This window comes from Anas acuta, chromosome 12 (assembly GCF_963932015.1).
Source record: "Anas acuta chromosome 12, bAnaAcu1.1, whole genome shotgun sequence".
NCBI lineage: Eukaryota > Metazoa > Chordata > Aves > Anseriformes > Anatidae > Anas > Anas acuta.
In genome coordinates, this window is record NC_088990.1 from 10,937,550 (window position 1) to 10,957,955 (window position 20,406).

Sequence of the window (20,406 nt, forward strand, 5' to 3'; positions counted from 1 at the left end):
CGAGCGCTTGATGAGCTCAAACCACAGCCTTTTAGGGAGCGAGGGTGGCTGAACAGCCAGGAACAAACCACCACAGCTTTTGCAGGCTCCAGGGAGCATGCCAGCCCCATGCAATGCCCCTAGAGCAGCCCCAAACTGCGATGGGACAGCAATCCCCCAGCTACAGGCCGAGTCCAGAAAACCCCAGAGCCCACACTAAGTCAACAATCTGGCCCAGAGACAAGGTGCCAGGAAGACGAAGAACAGGACTGGAGCTACTAAATGCCCAGAGAACAAACCTGTGAAATTCAGGTGTTTTGCCTAACTACAAGGGGTGAAAGAAAACAAGGAGGCAAAAGATCCCAAAGAGCATCCCTCTCTGCAGGGCGTAACAGTTAAGTCCAAAATCAGCTCATTGCTGCCCACAAAGAACCTCAAAGGCATTGCCAGGACAAGACCAGTAGTGTCCCTGGTCCCCTGTGTACGAGAGTAAGCTGGGTATGTGGGCCTCTGCGTGTGAGGGAGCAAAAAAACCCACAAACAAGTAATTTTGCTTAATAAACCCCCCCTCCCTGCTGTTTTGCACGGCGCAGTGCTGCACAGCTCACCCACCCAGGCGGCGGGGCAAGGGCACAGGGACACCATGGAGCAGGAGACGACCATGCACCGCTTTATTAGGCAGTGGTGCTGCACGTGCGGCCAAGACCGGTCACTATATACATTTGGCAAATGATGGCAGTGAGTACCAGTACCGAGCACCTGCCCCCCGGGCCTCACTCACACCCTGTGCCCCCGCCAGGGACAGCACCAGCCTCCTCTCCTGTGGGCACAGGGCTGTCCTCTCCCTCGCAGGACGTGGGAAGAACCAGGCACCCTCAGGACACATCTTGGGATGCTTTATCCCCCTTTTCCCACACCTTGCTCCCCCCAGGTCCTCTCCAAGGCCCCAGTTCCAGTCCTTGCTTCCCAAGCTCTTCCCGGAGGGGGCGAGGGCAGCAGGCGGCCAGCCCTGCTCGGCTCCTCGTGCTGGGCCCCCCTGCCATCATCCCAGCAGGCAAACCAGCACACAGGAACCACCGTAGGAGGGAGCTGGATGAGGGGTCCAGCTGCTGCGACCCCCCGATAGCACCGTCCGTGCCCAGCTCGCTGATCCAGAGCCCATCCTCGGCACCGCAGCGCTCGGCCCTGCAGACGGGCCAGCTTTGGGTCCACCCAGCCTCGAGCCCGGCTTGTGCAGGGTGAGGACTATAGGGTGCGGATAGCCACCGGGTAAAGCAAGGACATGTGCTCGGCCCCCTTGATGGGCAGCTTGCGGCTGGCGTAGTGATGAATGATCTCCGGCACGCTGTCGAACGGGGGGCTGTGCTGCCCCAGCACGTACTTGTTCTCTTGGGTCCGGGACAGCTTCATGTGCATGAAGCCCTGGCTGCTCCTGCAAGGAGAGATGAAGGCAGGGTTAGGGGAGGCAGCTGGCCGTCACCCCCTACACCAGCTCCTTCCCCTGAGCTGGGCAGCCCATCCCTGCAGCCACGGGGTGACACAGAGACAGCCTTTTAACCCTTTAACCTGTGGCAAAACCCCTTTTACAACCGCCCTGGCTCACGCAGCAGCTGTGCCAGGAGGAGCTGGACTGCTGCACTGGCCAGCCTTACTGTGGCAAGGCAAGATTTTCTCCTTTGGGCAGTGGCCAGGCCCCCCCCAGCTCCATACCACCACTGCAGGCTCCATAAAACCTGCTCAGCGTAGCGAGGCCATTTCCCGGCACAGCACGGGCACCGAGCCATGCGCGGCTGCGCAGGCAGATACTGCCACGAGCGCTGATTCCAAGTGACGGGCTAATGGCCCTGTTGCTATTAATTTGCGTCTCCGAGGAGAGCCACAGCCTGTCTGCAGCGTCTGGAATGCACATTACGGCAAAATATTGATGACTTAAAAGCAGACAGGACCTCATCAGCGATGCTGAGCCGCTTCCAGCTCCGCGCAGGCCAGTCCCATCCCCCCGGCAGGAGACGGTGCCCGTAATGGACAGAGCGGCTGCATTAGCAGAATGGGTTTGCAATCCATTTAGGCGCTGATCAGCAGGGAGCCGGACCCCTGGGGACGGCAGAGGCAGAGGAAGCGGCGGCGTGGCTCCCTGCCAGGGACCAGGCTCGGGGGGGCTGCCGTGCTGCTGGGAGCACCCTGGCTGGGGGTCCCGCATCCCAGCAGTGGGGCTGTGGGGGCTGCACAGAGCAGGAGAAGAGGTAGAATAGGCTGGGTTTTGCCCAAATCACTCCCTGGGTCTCTGCAGCATGGCTTCAGCCCCTCTTGTGCAGGCACGAGCCACGGGGCAGTCGTCCTCCAAGCGTTTAAGGCAGCACAGCCCTGCCCATGACAGGCAGCATGGGGTGGCCCAGCCAGACCTGTCACGGCAGGGTTAAACCTCCCCGCTACCTGACATGCTCCTGCTGCTCTCCATTGTGCATATTTTCCTTTAAGGCAGCACAAAAGGACTGGAGGTCAGCACTGAGCTCTCCTTTCAGACCATCTCCTCAGCTGCTCCTCCTTCCTCAAGAAAAAAAAAAAAAAAAGAGTTTGAAAAAAAAAAAAAAAGAGAGAGATGCAGGCAACCAGCTTACAGCTATATAAAAAGCATCCCTAGGGATTTTCCTTTAAAAGGCTCTATAGAGAAAGGCAGCGCAGTAAAAATCATGTTCCTGAGGCTGTGTGCTCTCTGAAAGCATGGCTGGTGGACGTCGCCTGAGCAGCTCTTGGATGGGGTGCAGTCTCCTGCGGGCAGAAGCACAGTGCTGCAAAGCCACATCCTACCCACCCACACCATTTGAGAAGAGGACTTGGCCATTTTTGCCATGAGGCTAAGGATGGGTAGGAAGAACTAAAAGGGGGGAGGGGGGGGGGGTGAAGAGGAAGAAAAAAAAAAAAAAAAAAAAAAAGGATGACTGGCTTGTAGAGAGGTAATGAAAAGGGAGAAAAGCACAGTATCAGTGCTTTCCACACTGGAAAGGGAAGAAGCCCCACCAACCCCAACACCACCTCTCAAACACAACTCTCTGGCCACTAGAAGCTGTTGCTTCAAAGGAGCTCACAATCCAAGGCAAGAAAAAATGATTGAGAAAATTAAAATGTCAGTAAAAATTCTAACAAATAAGTGAAAACAGGAAGCTCTTCCAAAAAGCTTGATGTCTGACCTGAAAGCTACAACTGCAGAAGGAAGAATGATTTTTCTTTTCAGCTAAACATCTGCCCTACTTTGGTGTTGAAGGCAGCAGTAAAGCGTAAAAACTAGAGAGACGGAGCAATTTAATTGACAATCATGGCACTGGGAAATAAATGGGGGAGACTGAAATCGCCAGGGAGAAATGCAGGTACAGAGACCACTGGGAAAACTTAAAGTATATTGAGAAAAGCATAGGGATATGTGGGCTGCTGTTGGGCAGAGATGACTGAAGCGCTCAATAAATACTTTTTTCATGCTTGGCAGGAAGAGAGCTAATATACTCATCCTGCAGAAGGGCAAGAAGGTATTTGCTAATCCATCATCATTTGCTAGACAAGAACAGCTTTGTTTTGGGGGAGTTCAGGCTGCCCCAGCACTCCCAAAAGAGCTGGGCAAGTTGCTCTGGGCACATACCTCAGTGCTTCGTGCAGGTTTGTTTCTCAGGGAAGCTGCAAAGCTTGGGGAAGGTGCTAACATTACCCTCCAAAACCCAAGCTGAAACCAAGCTGTGCTGTGGGGGGTGAGGATTCCCTGCTGAGAAACCAAAGCAGCGCAATGCCCTCCCCACCATGTGGCTGAGACTTTATTTTCTCATAAAACGAAAGGGGGTAGCAAAAAGCCAGAGCTGGAAGCTGTAATCAGACACATTCAAGTGAGTAATAAGGCCCATCATTTTATCCGTCTGAGGGATTACTAGCACTGCCAAGGGAGAAGCAGCCTGCCTCTAGCTCTGCAAGTCTTCCTGAGAGATGCTTCTGCCAGACACCAAACCAAATGTCAAGAGCCTGTGCCATCCCACAAAGAAATGCAGAAACTGCCCCACAGTTGTGTCCAAGCCACCCCCTCTCCCCACGGCGCAGGCCCCCACTCACATGGGCACCCCGGCACAAAGCCATGCGCCCACCCACAGGTGCCAAGCACCCACAGCAGTGGGGGCACGGGCATGCCAGCAGCCAGTTGGTGTGTGCCCCTGCATGTGAAACAGCACCATACGGGTACAAATTCGGATGTGAGCCACCACCCAAAGCCTAAGGCTCACCTTCCACTTCACCTAGCCACCTCTGGTTGCTGAGCACAGCCTATGGGGAGCCTGCAACCATCAACCCAGGCAGAGTATTTCTGGGCTGTGCTTGCTGCAGGCAGTCACCTTATTCTGGGTGCCCTCTCCCAGGCATTTACGCTCAGTGCCACCCTTGCTGCATGTACAAGAGCAGCGCGGCCCCAAATGTGTGCCCGCCCTGCAGCTGGACTCACTCACTTCAAGGAGAGGGAGAAGTCATTCTTGCTGGTCTCGCTGTTGCGCACCAAGTAGCTCGCCTCCTTGCAGAGCCTCAGCAGCGTCTCGGCATCCGTCCGGCTGATGGCCCCGTGGTACCAGCTGCAGGCAGGAGTGGGACCAGCTGTGTGCACACCCTGGGCACGGCCAAGCCCCGGGTAGCAGTGCTGCCGGCCGCAGTGCTGGGGGTAAAGGATGCGGGTGGCAACGCTGGGGCTGGGGGACAAAGGGCTGCTGGGTTCACAATGGGGCAGCCTGGGGGACGCAGAGGGTACAAGGGGACAGCAGGACTCAGAGGAGGGCAGAAGGGACAAGCAGCAGGTGGGAAAAACGTGGTACCAGGGTAAAAGGCAAAGGCAAGAAGCAGGTCTGCCACCCTGCAGCATCACAGCGTGGATAGGGGAAGGGCAGGCAGGACTCACCACTGGCTCTCCAGGGGCAGGGCAGGGTCAATCCTCTCCCCAAGGAAGGGGCCAGGCTCCGCGCTCAGCGTCTTGGTGCTCTTGAGGCTGCTGGTGCCGTGTCTGAGGCCAGCCCTGGCCTTCTCCTCCCTGCAGGGCGAGGTGCGGCCGTACCCCAGCCCCTCCGATGGCCCTGCAAGACAGACAGACATCACAGCGGCGGTGGGGACAGGCTGACGGGCTGGACTAATAACAAACCCACCGTGCTGGCAGCTTTCCCCACACAGCAGGAGGCTGTGGAGGTGGCCAGAGACATCACATCACTGGGTCCCCTCTCACTGCCCCGATCCCCTGCTCTAGATAAGGGGCAGGGGAGCACCCCATGGCATCTGAGGATGCTTAAGTGCATCCACCTTAAGTGCAATCAGGACTTGGTGCAGACTGGGCTCCTGAGCCCCTAGATATATTTTTCAGGGAGGTTTCATGAACACAGAGAGGTGTAGCTAATGTAACCAGAGATTCAGTGGCTGCGGCATACAATTAGGCGTTTCCATCAAGAGAATTAGTACTGAGAGGCTCTCCAATCTTGCATAAAAAGGAGTGGGGAAGATGGAGCTTAAAGGGGAGGCAGGCAGTTTGAAAACAAGGGACACATTTCCACCTCTGTTGTGGTGGAAAAAAAAAATCCCTGGAGGGGAAGGGTGACGTTTCCTCTGAGAGATGCCTCTCTGACACGACCCTGCACAGCGACGAACAGCAGTGGTCCAGCGCTCGCCGCCCAGCAAGGGATTAACCAAGACGTGCCCTGGGGACTCAGCCTCCCACTGAATGTTATTTCCGTGCAGGATGATTTCAGCATTAATAATATTGTTTCTCCCTCCTCCAGAGAGTTCATTATTGCTCCCCTGCAAGAAGAGCCCCCTCGCACAAATTACTTATCGATCCATCAGAGCTGCCCTGATGCAAGGCTGCCGGTGGCTGCTGCTGCAGAGGCACAGACACCCTGGGGGTGGCCGAGCTCCAGCACAAGCAGGACCCTGGCCCATGGGATGCCCTGGCTGCTTGGTGGGGGTGTTTGGGATGGTTTTGCCAGCCCTCTGTGACCTCCACAGCTCAGCACGGCTTAAATTCCCCTGGGAGTTGCTCAGGGCTGAAGTGCCCAGTGTCACGGCTCGGCAAGCCGTGCCGCTGCAGAGGTTCGCTCTTGCCCATAACAGCCAGACTTCAATTTCAACTCATCACCTTAAAAAATTGGGACAATTGTTAAAAAGCCAGGCAATCAAAACACTGAAGTGTTTGCTGGCTGCACAAAGTCATCATATTAGAGGCTCAGAAGAAATACATTGCACCTGTCAGACAGCAGCAGAAGCATGCACATGATTAAACAGGATATTAAAAACAAGCCCCTAGGAATAAGAAGACATCCTTCAAGAAGTTCAATTCACCCCCAGACAGGCAAAATAGAGAATAACACAAAACTCTGGCAAGATAAACTTAACACAACAAAGCAAATCAAAATAAAAACGAGAATTTGTGTTGCTAAAGCCAGGAAAAATGACAAACTGATGTGTTCATCAGGAGCAGGGTGCGTGTCAGAGTGACTGCAGGGATAAAAAATGATGGGGTAAGAGCAGAGGCTGTGCAGCAAAGAAATTAATTCTTCATGACACCTGCATTTATTGTACAAAGAGAAGCGGGAAGTTTCCATTAAACCTTTCTTTTTTGGGGATTACTTCAGCCCATAGCATCCCTAAGAGAGCATTTGGGACAGTGCCGGGACCCGGTGCTGGCAGATCAGCTGCACTGCTCTGGGGCATCCCTACAGCACGCAGCAAAATCAGCAGTCACGTGCAACCTCCTGCTCAAACCCACCTGGGAACTTAGCAAAAGCTACACATTTTTTTTTTACGAAGCTCTGCGGGGATCTGGGTAATTGCAGATAAGGAAATCAGACATCTGCACCTGGCACGTCGCAGTGCCTGTCAGGAGCAGCGTTAGTGACGCACAGGCGGGCACGGCACAACGGGGCGCAGCCATCAGTTTGCAGAGCAGTCACATCTCACAGATCCATCCCAGCTCTCCACAAGAGCAGTGGCACGTGAACAAGGCTGGCCCTGAAAGCCCAGGTGGGTTTTTGACAGAAGCCCCTTACCTGATGCTGTTAGAAAAAAAAAAAAAACTAATCTACCACGGCGTAAGAGCAAGGTCCTTAAAAATTAATATGGGTCAAAAGAGAAACAGCAATCCTTGGTTTTCATAAGCGAGACAACCAGCAGAGTCCAAGGGGGATTTGCCAGGGGCTCTGCCCTTCAGTATGTGCAGAAAGGGCTTTGCTGCAAGGCGAACCTGAGATGACAAAGTGTGCCTTGGGAGATATAGCTGTTCAGGACAGCAAAAGCGAGAGCCAGGAATCCAAAGGGATCCCCTGCCATTGAGCAGCAAGGCAATAAAGAAAGCAGATGAAACAGAGCAGTGCTAAATGATGAAGTGATGCACTTGGGGAAAAAAGCAACCCCAAACTTCAGCGGTTGGATTTGAATTAGTGGTTACCATGCCTGTAAGTGACCTGGGTATTAAGAGTCACAAGAAAACATCAGCTAAACGCTCAGCAGTTGTCAAAAAAGTAAAAGCAGCCGTCAGATGGGAATTTGGAGGCAAAGAGGAGCGAACAAAACAGACGATAATAGCTCTGCCACCGGATAATCCCCTGGTGCAGCTCAACTACCGTGTGCAAGGAGGTATCAGGTAACTGGAGGAGCCACAGAAGAGTCAAGGACAAAGGTCTGGCATCCTGCGCAGGACAAGCAAGGGGTCAGGAGGAGCTGGGGAAATGCGGAGGAGAAGAAAGAGGAAGAGGAGGAGGAGGAGGAGGGCGGATCTGCACTGCTCAGCACAGAGCCGGCAGCATCCATCCGCAGGCAGCCCTGCCAGGTCTAGACAAGCTCCAGCGTGGCAACGTCCCGGTGCTGGCAGGCAGCAGGGCAGGGTTGTGGTGGGCACGGGCCACAGCCCACCCCGGACACCCCACTGTCATGCAAAACCCACCGTTGGCGTCTTCGTAGTTCTGCTGGCCGTGCTGCGGGGGGCCGGGGGCACCAGCCTCACCGTCCGGGGGGGTCTCACCACTGTCGAGCTGTCCCACCGGCGGTGGCCACGGCAGGTCTTTAATGACCTTGATTTCAACTGGATAAGGGGAGGGGGGAGGTTGGGGAGAGTGGAAAGAGAAAGAAAGAGAAAGAGAGAGAAAGAGAGGGCTTAGAAAAAAAAAGTCAGCAACACCAAGCCCAGGGAGAAGGACAGCAGCCGGGAGGGTGAAGATCTAAGGTCAGAATTCCCAGGGGCCCTACACCAGCCCAGGCTTGCTGGGACACACACAGCGGCACCCAGTACCCCAGCAGAGCTCCTGGGGACAGCCAGGCCACCAGACGACAAGCTGCTGTCCATGGCCGTGGGGCTGCAGACAGGCTGTGGCAGCAGCAGAGAAGGGGGTGCAGACTCTGTCCGCCATGGATTAGCCTCATGCTGGCACCAGGTGCCCATCAGGGGGCTCCCAGCTTCTCAGGAAAGGAGAAACACTCCAGAAGCCACAGCAGGACCTGCTCTGGAGCAGTGCAGACCCCTCCACACAAACCCAGCCCAGGGATCCGCAGCAGAGCCCAAGAAGCTGAAATCTTGGCACTACTGTGCTGGGACCCAAGCCCTGGCCTCCCGTAGGTACAACCAGCCACTACCACATCCAGCCTGGCACGTGCATTCACCCACAAGGTGAGGAGTCACTCCCAAGCCCAAATCTCCACACCTCTTCACTGCCATCCCCGCGCAGCACCAACAAAAACTGTCTCGAGCGCCTCGTGCATGCTGGCAGCAGTGCAGACACACCGTGCTGCAATTAAAATGCATCCTAGATAAGAGCGTGGCAATTAGCCAGCGCCGGCGGAGGAGCCAGCACTAATGCACAGCATGGATTTCCTCATTAACAAACACAAACACAATCGATCCTGCAACACGGATAAATAGGTCGGGAGGCTGGACGTCTGCGGGGCCGAAGGCTCCTGGGGGAGCGCCCAGGTCCTGTCCATACAAAGGGAGTCCCAAAGAAGGAGGGCTCTGCCTGAGCTGAGCATGGGGCCCCAGCCATGCAATTTGGGGTGGGAGACAGGGGTCAGCTTGCACCAGAGGTGCAGATCAGGCAGTAAGGGGCACAGCAGCAGGAGATGAGCAGTGGACAGGCTGCCGAGGCAGCTCCATCACCACTCCCCCCAGCCCTGCTGAAGAGCAGTAGCCACCACGAGTCAAGGAGCGCTCCCCGAGCCATGGGAACAGGGAGGCTGACTGCCAACCCCACGAAGGCACGCTGAGAACCCATCTTCCCCCTTGCAAAACACTACACAGCTACTACATCCTGGCTCACCTGCGAAGGCTTTGGAGATCCTCTCCTTCTTCCACTCCCAGGGCTGGTCGTACTCCTCTGGAGGCCGCTCGTCGTCCTCGGGCAGCCGGGACTCCCTGGGCCGGGGGCAGGCGGGGCGGTCGCTGTCTGCCTCCAGCCCCCCAGCCACGGGCTCATAGGGGGTGTCGTAGAGGTGCAGGGGCCGGGACGGAGCCTCCCGCAGGCCCTTCTGGCGGATCTCTAGCAGAAGAGGGAAAGAAGCACAGACTTTTCACCTGGCCACGATCCCCCAGGGCTTAGTTTCACCCAAGGGCAACACGGAGAGCACTGGTGGTGGAGCAGAGCCCAAACCTGCAGCAAGAGCCTGCCACAAGCAGCAGAGCTGCTGGGTCCTGAGCGGTCCCCAGCACCAGGATGCCTTCTCTCCCCATGTTGCAGTATCTCCCTGCAAAACGGGGTCCATGGGGACAGACCGCCCCAGGAAATGAGTCCCCACAAGCAGCAAGGCTGCCTTTCTCCCCTGAACATCCAGCGTGACTGCTTTAACAAAATGCCCTTCCCCTGAGCAAAACTGAAGCCTCTCTGCAGACACAAGACTCTTTGTCGCTTGCTGATTTTTCCAAAAAAGCAACAGTCTCCTCCAAAAGCCGCGTGAGCTTTCCAGAAACCATTTGCTCCAGGAAAACCACGGGACTACAAAGCAGAGCCAGAGCCTGGAGCAGACACGCCAGCACAGCCGCCCTGCATGCACTGCAGCAGTAAGAGCAATGCCTTTGGGAGCACGTGCTCTCACCTCGTCTGCTTTCAAGCCATAAACGAGCCCGCTGGGGACCCTGCTGCTGCAGCAGACAACGGCACGCTCTGGACCCGTCATAACCAAATTAAGCAGCTCCCACATCTGTCTTGTTTTATGCCAGATGCATCGAATGTCATGTCTCTCCTGGCTCAGCCTCACAGGCAGCACCACAAGCAGAAGCATCGAGGTGCCTTTAGTGCTTGGGTAGCCTTTGCAAGTGTTCTGTCCATCCCACGTGCATGGACCTGTGAAAATTTGGCTGCAGAGTGGCTGTTGCACCACTGCAGCAATCACACAGGTTTGCCAGCCAGCCCTCAGAAGCCTTGTCTGGGCAACCTGGTGCTACCACAAGCTGTAAGGAACGGAGTACAGTGGCCACCAAATTCACAGCAGCAGGGACCCAAGCCACAAAGAGCGCAGTGGCCTCTGCACAAAGCTTTCCACCTTACCAGCCATCATCTTCTGGGCTTCGTAGGGCTCCATATATCCATCGTTCTCCGTCACCTTCTCCAGCCCTGCCTGGCTACCGGCCACCTGTGCAGCATCAAAGGGGTCTGCGTAGTCCTCCAGGACAGCCAGCTGGAAAAGGGGAGGAAAGCAAAAGTTTAGGGGAGGCAGGGATCAGCTGAATCCCTTTCAGACACCACACCTCACCACGAGCTCTGCTAGGAGAAGCCAGAGAGGCACCCGGGACCCCAAGCCCCAAAGGGAAGGGGGTCGGATGTGCCTTCACGCCACGAGTCCTGGGAGAGGGAGTGAAGCAAGCAGGAGCCCGGGATCGCCAGCACAACCACGGCAAAGAGCACCAGCACTGGGGGCCTGGGACGTGGCTGCTGCCAGCCCTCGCTTGCCCCTTTCGCATCCTCTTTTGGAACAGGGGCGCTGAGAGGGCTTCGCAGCACCAGAGCCCTGCCGAGCAGGTGCTGGCAGCCGGCAGCTTTCCAGGCGCCCGCGTGAGGCTCGGCTCTCAGCAGTGGAAACGCTCCAGCCTTTGTCCCGAAAGCTGGGCCAGAGCCAAGCAGAGCAGAAGGCGGCCCAGCCTCCTCCGTTAGCAGCGGCTTGGCACCAGCAAAGCCGCCGGCGCCTGAGCGGATGCCCCAGCAAGGTCCTCTCCGAAGACACTGACATCAGCTCCCCGCGCACAGCCGCGTTTTCTCATCCAAAGCAGGCCAGACCCCAGCACAGGGGTGTCAGCTGGCACAACTGGGAGCTCGCTGGTTGTTTTCCAGGGCTCCTGCAGGCTCCTTTGGAGATGTTTCGTAACAAAAGGGCTACAAACAGCCTGAGGCTCCGTCTCCATTCCTCTCGCAGGACCCTGCAGCATCTCCACTCGTCCCAAGTGATACAGGATGGGACTCCTCCACGCAACCAGGAGGCAGCAGAAAACAGCACCAAGAGCCTCTCAGGTACAATATCTCAAGAAAAATAAAGAATTAAAAAAAAAAAAAAAAAAAAAAAACACAAAAAACACCAAGGTTTGTCCTTATGAGCAACAGAGAGACAATCCTGTGGTAGACAGGAGGGATGACCTGGAGCTCGGTCCCCACCAGTCCCCAGAGCCACGCTCCTGCCCCAGCATCTCAGCAGCTTCCCAGCAGGAACGCTCCCATCACACAGTGCCACCGCCCGTAACAAGCCAGGAGCTGCACACACGACCTCGAGCCCCAGCATCTAAAGCTAAAATAGGGCCAAGGAGGTATTTCTAGATGGGTCTGAGCACACGCAAGCATCTTGTCTGTTGCTGTGCCAGGACATCCAGCAAGGTTTGCTGACCACACTGCTGGCTGTGCTGAGCTCCTGCAGCATGAACCTGAGCATTGTGGCAGCAGCCAAAATCCATCCCTGCCTTGGTCCCCACAAGCCCAGCGTCACTGCACCCCGCTGCCCCAGGCAGAGCCAGCGGTGCTGACCTGGGCTTCTTCTTGCAAATTAACCTCGGGCTCCTGTAATGGGTTTAAAACAAAACCCCTCTTCCTCCTTCCTGTGAAAAGCATCTGACAATAGCCTCAAGCAACAAAACACAGCAGGAAAAGGGGACAGGAACTGGAGCTGTAAACACCTCTGTGCTGCCTGGAGCCTTTGCATCTCTCCAGGCTGCGGGAGGAAAGAGGCAGCTCCTCTATCACCTACCTGCCTCCTCTGGCGGGCTGTGGGCTTCCTGGGCAGCTCTCCCTCACCCCAAGGCAGCTCTCCCAGCCCAGCCCTGCCATAATGAGGCTCAAACAGCAGAGCATCATCCCCAGAGCAAAGACGGCCAGCCCCAGGGCTTGCAGACACCCTGGGTGGATGCACGGCCGAGGGTTCAGATGTGGTGGCGAGACAATGCCCACGCTGCTCAGCACCGGTGTGAAAGCAGCAGCAGCAGATGTCTGCTCAGAGCATCAGCTTCTCCGGGTAAGATGGAAAGAGCAAACCGTCTGCAGGCAGGGCCCGGTGCCAGCATGCCACGTCGGGGCTCCAGGAACAGCCAGGAAATCTGCTGTGGCTGCTTTCGCCTCCCTCAGCCAAGGGTGATGTAGGCTTGCAGGGCCCCGTGGGATCCAGGGGCAATACCGAGCCCAAGGGCTGCAGCCTTTTGCTCACCACCACTAAGGCAAAACCGCCCAGGGAAATCTGAGCTGCCAGTGGCTTGTGCAGCTGCTCGTCTGCTGGAGCTGCCCTCCCTCCCCAGCAAGGGCTAGGGGCATCCGCATGAAACCCAAATGCAAGCTGGCGCTGCTGCTGAAATCCTGGTTTGTGTTAACACCCGCCTGCGAGAAGCCCCTCAGAGAGCTGTTTTCTGGACACCCTCATCCTCTGCAAGGCAGAGAGGGGCTCAGCCTGCAAGTCGGATGCTGCCTGGGCAATACCGAGCAGGTTGGTGCCCGCCACTCCACAGAGCATCCTGCAGGCTGAGCGCACATCCTGGAAAGCCACAAAAACCCTGCCACGCTGCTGCAGGGACTTCTGCAGAGCACGGCCCCGAGCCGGTGACAGCTCATCGGCACAGGCACTAGTGCCAAGGGAGGCACCAACACGCAGACACGCATCCCGACACGCACAGGGGCAGAGGCTCGCTGTGCCAGGCACACCAAGGAGCAACCGAGTGCCCACGTCTGCCTGGTTTTGTGCCTTCAGAGCTCAGTGCTCACCCTTTACACAGGGCTCTCCCTGCTCCGAGGTGGCTGCAGGGCTGTGAATGCAGCTGGCTGATCCTCCCGGGGTCAGGAAGGGGCTGCCTGCTCGTTCCTCCTGTCCTCAGCCAAACCCGCCTGCATTAAGACCTGCCACAAAGCCCATTTCCTAGATGTGTTTTACTAGACAGACAGACACCTGGCTTGCTGCTGGCACCAGTCCTGGACCTTCCCTCTCCCACCCCATGAGCAGAGCAGCTTCAGACAAGACAGGGCGCCAGCACAGCGGCTTTGCAGCCAAGAGGCTCCTCTGCACCCAGCGTTTGCTCTTCCCAGCAGGAGGAAAACCCTTTCTGCACCTCCTGGGTGCCTGGGTCTGGCTCCCTGGGCAGGGAGGGACACGCTCCGGGTCTAGAGGACTGTGGGGTCTGATCCAAAGCATCTCTGCTGAAAGCCCAAGCATCCTAAAACTGTGCTTTGCTTGCAGGGGGCTGCAGAGATGCTCAGCAGCAATTAGATGGCTCTGTGCAGATGAGATGTGGTCAGGCACAGAGCTAACGGCCCAGATAGGGTGCTTGAGTCCCCATTTTCCCTGGGTTTGGTGTTTTTTTCTTGCCACGCTGGCTTTATTCCTCCACTACCTCAAAGATACCTCTGGGTAAGAGTCGAGCCCGCGGAGTACTCAGAACGTAAACACTTTCATATTGGAAATGGTCAGGCACTATGGCAAAGAGGCATGGCATGGAAAAGAAGGGAACTGCAAACCACACACAGCAGCAGGCACACTCGGGGTGCAACACCAAGCAAGCAGCAACGCAGCGCAGGCACCGAGGCTGGAGGGGAGCACTGCACACCCAGCGCCGAGAGCGAGGCAGGGCTCTTGGAGGACAGACAGCAGCAACCACGCAGCTACTGACTGTATCCCAATGCACTGGCACGTGGGGGCGAATTAGGGTTGCCTGGGAAACTGCATCTTTGACATTTCCTAATCTGAGCGCCGGACGTCACAAACCGTGCGGAGCTGCAGAGCAAGAAGCCCCGATGCACACTTGCTCCCTCCCATGTACAGGCTGAAGCCTTTGCTGTGTTTGAAACAATTCTGGTGCAAAGGGCATGCCTGGCCTGCAAAGCCAATGCCACGGGACAGCTCTTGGTGCTCTTGTTGTCCAAAGCAATCCTTTGGAGAACAGCCGGGCAAATCAGCACTTGGACCCCCCGACACGTCCTCTCTGTGCCCAGGAGTACGTTTCATGCATTAATCTTCCATGGTAATACACACCCAGATCCCCGCTGCCGCACTGAGGCTAGTCTCACTCTATTATTTATGCCTACTGTATGAAAGGAAAACAAACTAAAATTAAGGGTAAGGGCCAGGTTCTGGTGTTAATGCAGTTTTTACACAGCACACCAGGGAAGGGGACAGGCAGCAGCTCTCCAAGAGGGAGATTGTGGCTCAGACACCGAAATTCCAGGGCAGACTTGAGGCTCTGCATAACCTCACCCACAAACGCCCTACCTGCCACTGCCTTTTGCCATAACAAGGCGCTCCACTTCATGCAGAGCTGTCTCCAGTCAGAGGACACCCGGGCAGGTCCTTCACTCTATAAACAAGTGGCTGGAGATGACGTGTGTTTGCAGTTCCCCAGCAAATCCCCGTGTTTCACACTGCAGGCACTCTGAGCTCTGATTTAACCCAGCTCATTCTCTCCTTTGGCTGCAGGATTTCCCCACTTTTACCCCCAGGACCTTTTCCCAAAGGTGTCACCTTGCCGCTCAGTTTTTAGTGGGTGCCAAAGCCTCACTTTTAGGTAAGCCAAAAGCCGGCTGTCCAAGAAGGGTCGGATTCCCCGCCTGAGGAGCCGGACATGGCTGCACCCAGGGCACAGGAGGAGGAGGGAGCCCGGGGCGGACAGCACAGCATCTTGCAGGATGACTCAGTTCGGGGAGGTTCTCTCAGGAAAGACACACGCCCAGGAGCTTCCTGGCCAGCCGTTCCCACACCCCACGGTGCTGACCCTGCCCTCTGAGCACAAACGTCGCATCTGGAGCCCCAGACTTCGGGTCTGACCCTAATCACGCTGCCACTGAACGCTGGCAAACTGCAGGCAGCACCTGAGGCCACGCATCCCTGCGCCACACAGCCCTGTCCCCATCGCCACCGGTGTGCAGTGGCTCAAAGAAGAGAGGCAGATCCTGAGGACGATCCTAAGGTGTCACTGAGCAGGACAGGCTCCCAGTGCTCTGCAGAGGGTCTGGCCTGCACCCAGCAGCACGGGGCAACTGCAAGAGCCAGCAGCCAGTCCCGACAGGCACGACACAAAGCAACATTGCAGCAAGGCTCTGGCCCTGACATGGGTAAAGCCACGTGCGGAGCAACAGCGCAGAGAAACAACCCCAACCCCAAGGACACCTCTGCATGGTGTCCCCACACTCTCATGAAGGAGGTCCCTTCACTGAGAAGGGGCTGAACCTCACCCACGTGCATCAAGGGGAGCACCGGTGACCTTGTCCTTGTGTCTCGTCCACATGTGGCACAGAAGACATCTCAAGGGTCCCCCTTGCACAGGTGAGTGGTCTCAGCCCACTGCCTGCTGCTGTAGGGGAAGGACTGCTGAAGGACCTCTGCTGCTCCCCACCACCTCCAGCAAGCTTTTGTAATGGAAAGGGAGCTGCTGCAGAGCTAAGCATGTCCCCACAAGACCCTAAGCATGTCCCCACGAGATGCTGCAAACCCCACGTAAGGCAGCACGACCTGATGATTTACCTGATGACAGCAAGTCACAGAGCACATACCCACGGCAAGGGCAGGAGGGATACTGCTGCCAAGACATTCCTGCCCCTTCTTCAGTTCTCCAGCGAGGGAAGGCACGGCACTACACAGGCACAGGGCTCCCAGGGAACGTGGTCCCCATGCCCACACCGCCACGAGCCAGAGGCTGCTCCTTCCTCTTCCGTCCCTCCTTGTCCTTCCTGCTTGGAAGGGCTGCACATCTTACTAGCATGCTTTTTAGTGCAACTCAACAAAAAACCTCTCTGCTCCAGCACAGACTTGCCTGTACCTATAGTTAAACTTCTCCCTTCACCTTCAACATCACCACAACTCAGGACCCGCACGTGAGCGCTGTTTGGAGTCCTGCTTCCCACTGCAGCCACGGAACAGAGCTGGGAACAGGGCCCAACACCTCCTTCTGAGACCGGGAGCACCAAGCCTGCCACAACCCCATTTTGGTGTAAAGAGCTCATCGGGGCTCCCTCCCAGCCCTGACATGCCTTCCCTGCTCCAGGACTCTTTGAAGTTGTCACCAAGAGCAAATATCTTGCAGGCACCCTCCATCCCCCTGGATCACCTCCAGAAAGGACCACCATGAGCATCACGCCCTTGCTGGGACCAGGGAATCCTCCCACCACCCAGCCCCACTTCAAGGCCAGCAGATGGGAGCCAGAAAGGGTGCCCGGGCCCAGCAGAAGTGCCCCACATGGTGGACACTGCCCCGCTCCTCCAGGGAAATTGTTTCAATGGGTGGCTGCATGCCCTATCAAACAATCCTACCTTACCTCTGTCTCACCCAGCCTTTGGAGCTCTGCCTTTGTCCATCCCCTACCGAAGCCCTGAAGAATTAGAAACCTCCTCCCCACAGAGGCATGCATGAGACTGGGAGATAACCTAATCGCTGCCTGACACCGATACAGCGAAGGGTCTTCAGCCTCCCACTGTTAGCTGGGCTTCCCCAAATGCCTCCCGGCTCTTGGCTGAGCTCTCCAGCTTCACCCCAGTGCTCTGATGCCCAGCGAGCCTGAGCCAGCTGTGGCTGGACTGGCCAGCAGTCCCTGCTCCACACAGCTCCTGCTCAGCCCTGCACAAACCACAGCCCGAGTCCCTCCACGAAGCACAGCCTTCCCCTGGTCCCTTTCAGGATCATCCAGGTGCCAGGAGCCTGCCTCAGCAGAACAAATCCCTGCAACAGCACCTTCAGTGCCCTCTGCCAGGGCCTTCCTCCTCTCCTCTTCCTCCTCCACTGCCCGCAGCAGGGAGCTGGGAGGACCGGGGAACCGAGCGGGCCCCTCTGCAAACCTCCCGCTCGTTAACAGCAACTTCCAGAGATCCGCCAGCCGCGAGCTCCTCATCTGCGTGAAAACACTCCCGAGCGGATTTCGCTCGGCGTGTGTGTTTCCTCCGCACGTCAGGCAACGCCAAGCCCGCGTCTGCGATGATTGTATCAACAACTCCCTCCATCAGCCAGATCTGCAATCTCGTCGAGTTCCCTTGACAAGCCCCATCTTGCAGGCTGCGGCGCTGACGGGCGCTCGGTGCCCTCCTGCCTCCATCGGCGGGGTCCCGTGAGGAGGCCGGGGGTGGTCACAGCCCTTTGGGGTTTGCCCCTCGGAGGGGTCCCGGTGCCATACGGCTCCAGGAAGCCTCTCCCTGCCCCTGTCCCTTGCCTGGAGAGGACTTTGTGGGGCTGCCCGCTCCCGGGGTGGGAGGCACGGGCAGCACCCAGCGCTGCTCTCACCCCGGGCTCGCAGCTCGGAGGCGTCAGACAAAGAGGCAACGGGCGCCTCCTGACAAAGCAGCTCCGAGGAGCCCGGCTGCAGCTGGCACAGCCCGGGCAGGCCCCGGCAGGCTCACCGAGGCAGGAGGAGGCTCGGGGCGGCCGTCAGGGATCTCTGGAAGCGTCCCGAGCCGCGTGGGGCCGCCGGGAGCTCGGCGTTGCAACGAGCACCGGGGGCATAAAGGGGGGAGGCGGCAGAGCCCCGTCCCCCCCCACCCCGGGGGGCCACTCACTCACCTCCTGCGGCGGCTCGTCGGGGGGCTCGGGGCCGGCGGGGGGCGAGCCGGGGGCGGCGGGGGGAGGCGCGGGGCCGGCGGGGGCTTTCTCGGCCGCCTCCACCTTGATGAGCCGGTGCTTGGGCGAGACGTAGCGGGGCCCGTCGGGGGCGGCGCTCGGCGGCGCCCCGCTGTAGGGGTCCTCGAAGTCGCGCTCCTTCTGCAGGCGGTAGGCGGCCACGATGTCGGGCTGGGCGGCGGCCAGCGGCTCGGCGGCGCCTCCCGGCGGCGGGGGCGGCTGGGGGGGCCCGGCGCGGTAGTCGGGCTTGGGCGGTGCGGGCGGTGCGGGCTTGGCGCTGCGGAAGCCCAGGTGCTCGCGGAGCCAGCGGGCCATGGTGCCCACGCACTGCGGGGCTCCGCCGGCACCGGCTCCGGCTCCGGTCCCGGCTCCGGTCCCGGTCCCGGCCCCGGCCCCGGCGCCGCGCTCCGAGCCGGCCGCCGCTCCGCTCAGCAGCATCGGCGCCGGCGGACTGAGCGCGGCGGCGGAGCCCGGGCCGGGCGGGGGGGAAGAGCGGGGGAGGCGGCCGAGGGAGGCGGCCAGTGCCACCTGCCGGAGCCGCGGCGCCGGCTGCTCCGAGCGGGGCGCCGAGCTGCGTGCCCGGATCCCCCCCGTATCCCCCCCGAACCTCCCCCGGCGCCCGGCCCCGGCTTCCCCCCCGCTCCCGGCCCGCCTCCCCCGGGGCCCGCCCCGCTCCCCCCCTGCGCCCGGGACCGCCCTCCGCGGCGCCCGGCCCGGGCCCGCCCCGCTCCCCCCCGGCTCCCCCCCGGCTCCCCGCAGGCGGAACGGGCTCGCTCGGCGCCCCCCGGCTCCCCCCGCCGCCCCGGCAGCTCCCTGGGCTCGCAGCCTTTGGGCTGGCCGCCCCCAAGCAGCACCGGCCCTGCTCGCCCGCAGCCCCGACACCCGCAAACTGCCGTCCCCAAATCCCGACGGGGACGCAGCTCAGCGGCGGTGCTCAGAAGTAAAACAGAAATCTCGTAGTGGGGGAATGCAGGAGGGAAAAGACTTCAGGAGGAGAAAAGCTCTGCCAGGAGCGGAGCGAATACCGAGGCAGCATTTACACCCTAGCAGCAGCAAGCTAAATCCTGGCAGATGGAGATGATGGAGTTGTTATTAAAATGCAGAACAGGCTGAGGTTCTCAATAAATCTGTCCGTCCGGCGTTGGGAAGGAAGCGGGATGCAGGGCTCGGCGGCACGTGAGACTGAGAGTACCTCCACGGGCTGCCAGGAGCCGGGGAGAGCGTTCAGCAACATCTGTCAGTGACGGCTCTCGTTAAATCCTCAGGCCTGGAAAACACACGCTCCGCATCCCCTGAGAGGTGACCAAGGAGGGATCTAGCTCTCTATGATGTCTTTTTTTTTTTTTTTTTTTTTTTAATTACTGCCGTACTGGAGGAATTGCAGAGGTCCTTCCCTCCCATCCCAGGCTGTCGCATCCCTCCCGTCGCTCCCTGCTTGGTGAGGCAGCTGCACTGTGGCCGTGCTAGGGGTGGAAGAAGATCTGCAGTCTGAGCACACGGATGGCTCCAGCACCTCCTCACCATTTGCCAGGGCTGTTTTTCTTCCAAATATCTTTTGGCAGGTGGGCACCAGGCACAAGGCAGGCTCGTTTTCATGTCTCGGCCCTGCAGGGCATCCTGCTCTCACCTGAGGCTTCAGCAGAGCCTAGAGGGGCATCAAGGAGGAATATCCCAGGTCACAGCTGAGCCTTCATACTTGAGCATGACGTTATGTTCCCTTTCCTAAGGGAAGAGCCCAGACCGCCCAAACAGCAACACAGGGCAGCAGGGTGAAGGGTGAGAGCCCCCTTGGGAGACATCTTTGTGCTTGGAGAGATTTAAAGGGCAGCCAGGGGCTGACCAAGTGCACTTTTTACACCCCGCAAGGCTCAGCACAGGCGTGTGCTGCTCATATCTATTCTGCAGTCGCGACGAGACACTAGCGACATCTCTCCATTCACAGCAGCGCATTTCAGGTTTGAAGAAGCAGCGACAGATTTCTGCATTCGCACTGCCAAAGCCGAGCTCCATCTGTGTCTCTCGCTGCAGCTGGTGTTGCTCCAATCCCCAACTGTTAATATCCGTCGTCTCTGATGCATGTTGGAACCCGGGCTTGATGCCTGCACCATAGAGGCTGGCTCTGGTGCCACATCCGTGGCCCCGATGCCATTCTGCCTGCGAGTCCCCACGGCCGGGCGCATTGGCGTGACAGATGGCTGTCACGTAGCATTGCTCGTGTGGGGACTGGCAGATGGGAGAGGACCAGGGAGCACGCTTGTGTGCCAGACTCAACATTTCATCTGCTTTCCCGTGCAGTCGTGGCGAGTGGCCCCCAGCGGGATGCTTGTGCTGCCCTCGGCCCCCTTAGCCCCAGGGAAGGATGGCAGTGGGGCCACTGTTTGTAGCTGGGA

General features: G+C 58.4%; 1 protein-coding gene across 3 annotated transcripts; it reads right to left on the minus strand.

Moving 5' to 3' along the window:
* Positions 1 to 625: 625 nt before the first annotated feature.
* Positions 626 to 18,681, minus strand: SHF (Src homology 2 domain containing F). 3 transcript variants are annotated; one of them, XM_068696477.1, is made up of 7 exons: positions 17,960 to 18,676; positions 10,509 to 10,638; positions 9,285 to 9,503; positions 7,919 to 8,056; positions 4,895 to 5,066; positions 4,455 to 4,574; positions 626 to 1,411 (listed from the first exon to the last, which is right to left on the minus strand). In XM_068696477.1, exons 1-7 carry the CDS (start codon positions 18,452 to 18,454, stop codon positions 1,225 to 1,227), a joined length of 1,461 nt encoding a protein of 486 aa, XP_068552578.1. In that variant the 5' UTR covers positions 18,455 to 18,676; the 3' UTR covers positions 626 to 1,224. The 3 variants fall into 3 exon arrangements, 2 of the variants coding, with proteins under 2 accessions (XP_068552578.1, XP_068552579.1); XR_011100886.1 differs by having other exon boundaries at positions 1,271 to 1,411; positions 4,455 to 4,654; positions 17,960 to 18,681; XM_068696478.1 differs by lacking the exon at positions 7,919 to 8,056.
* Between the last annotated feature and the right edge of the window lie 1,725 nt (positions 18,682 to 20,406).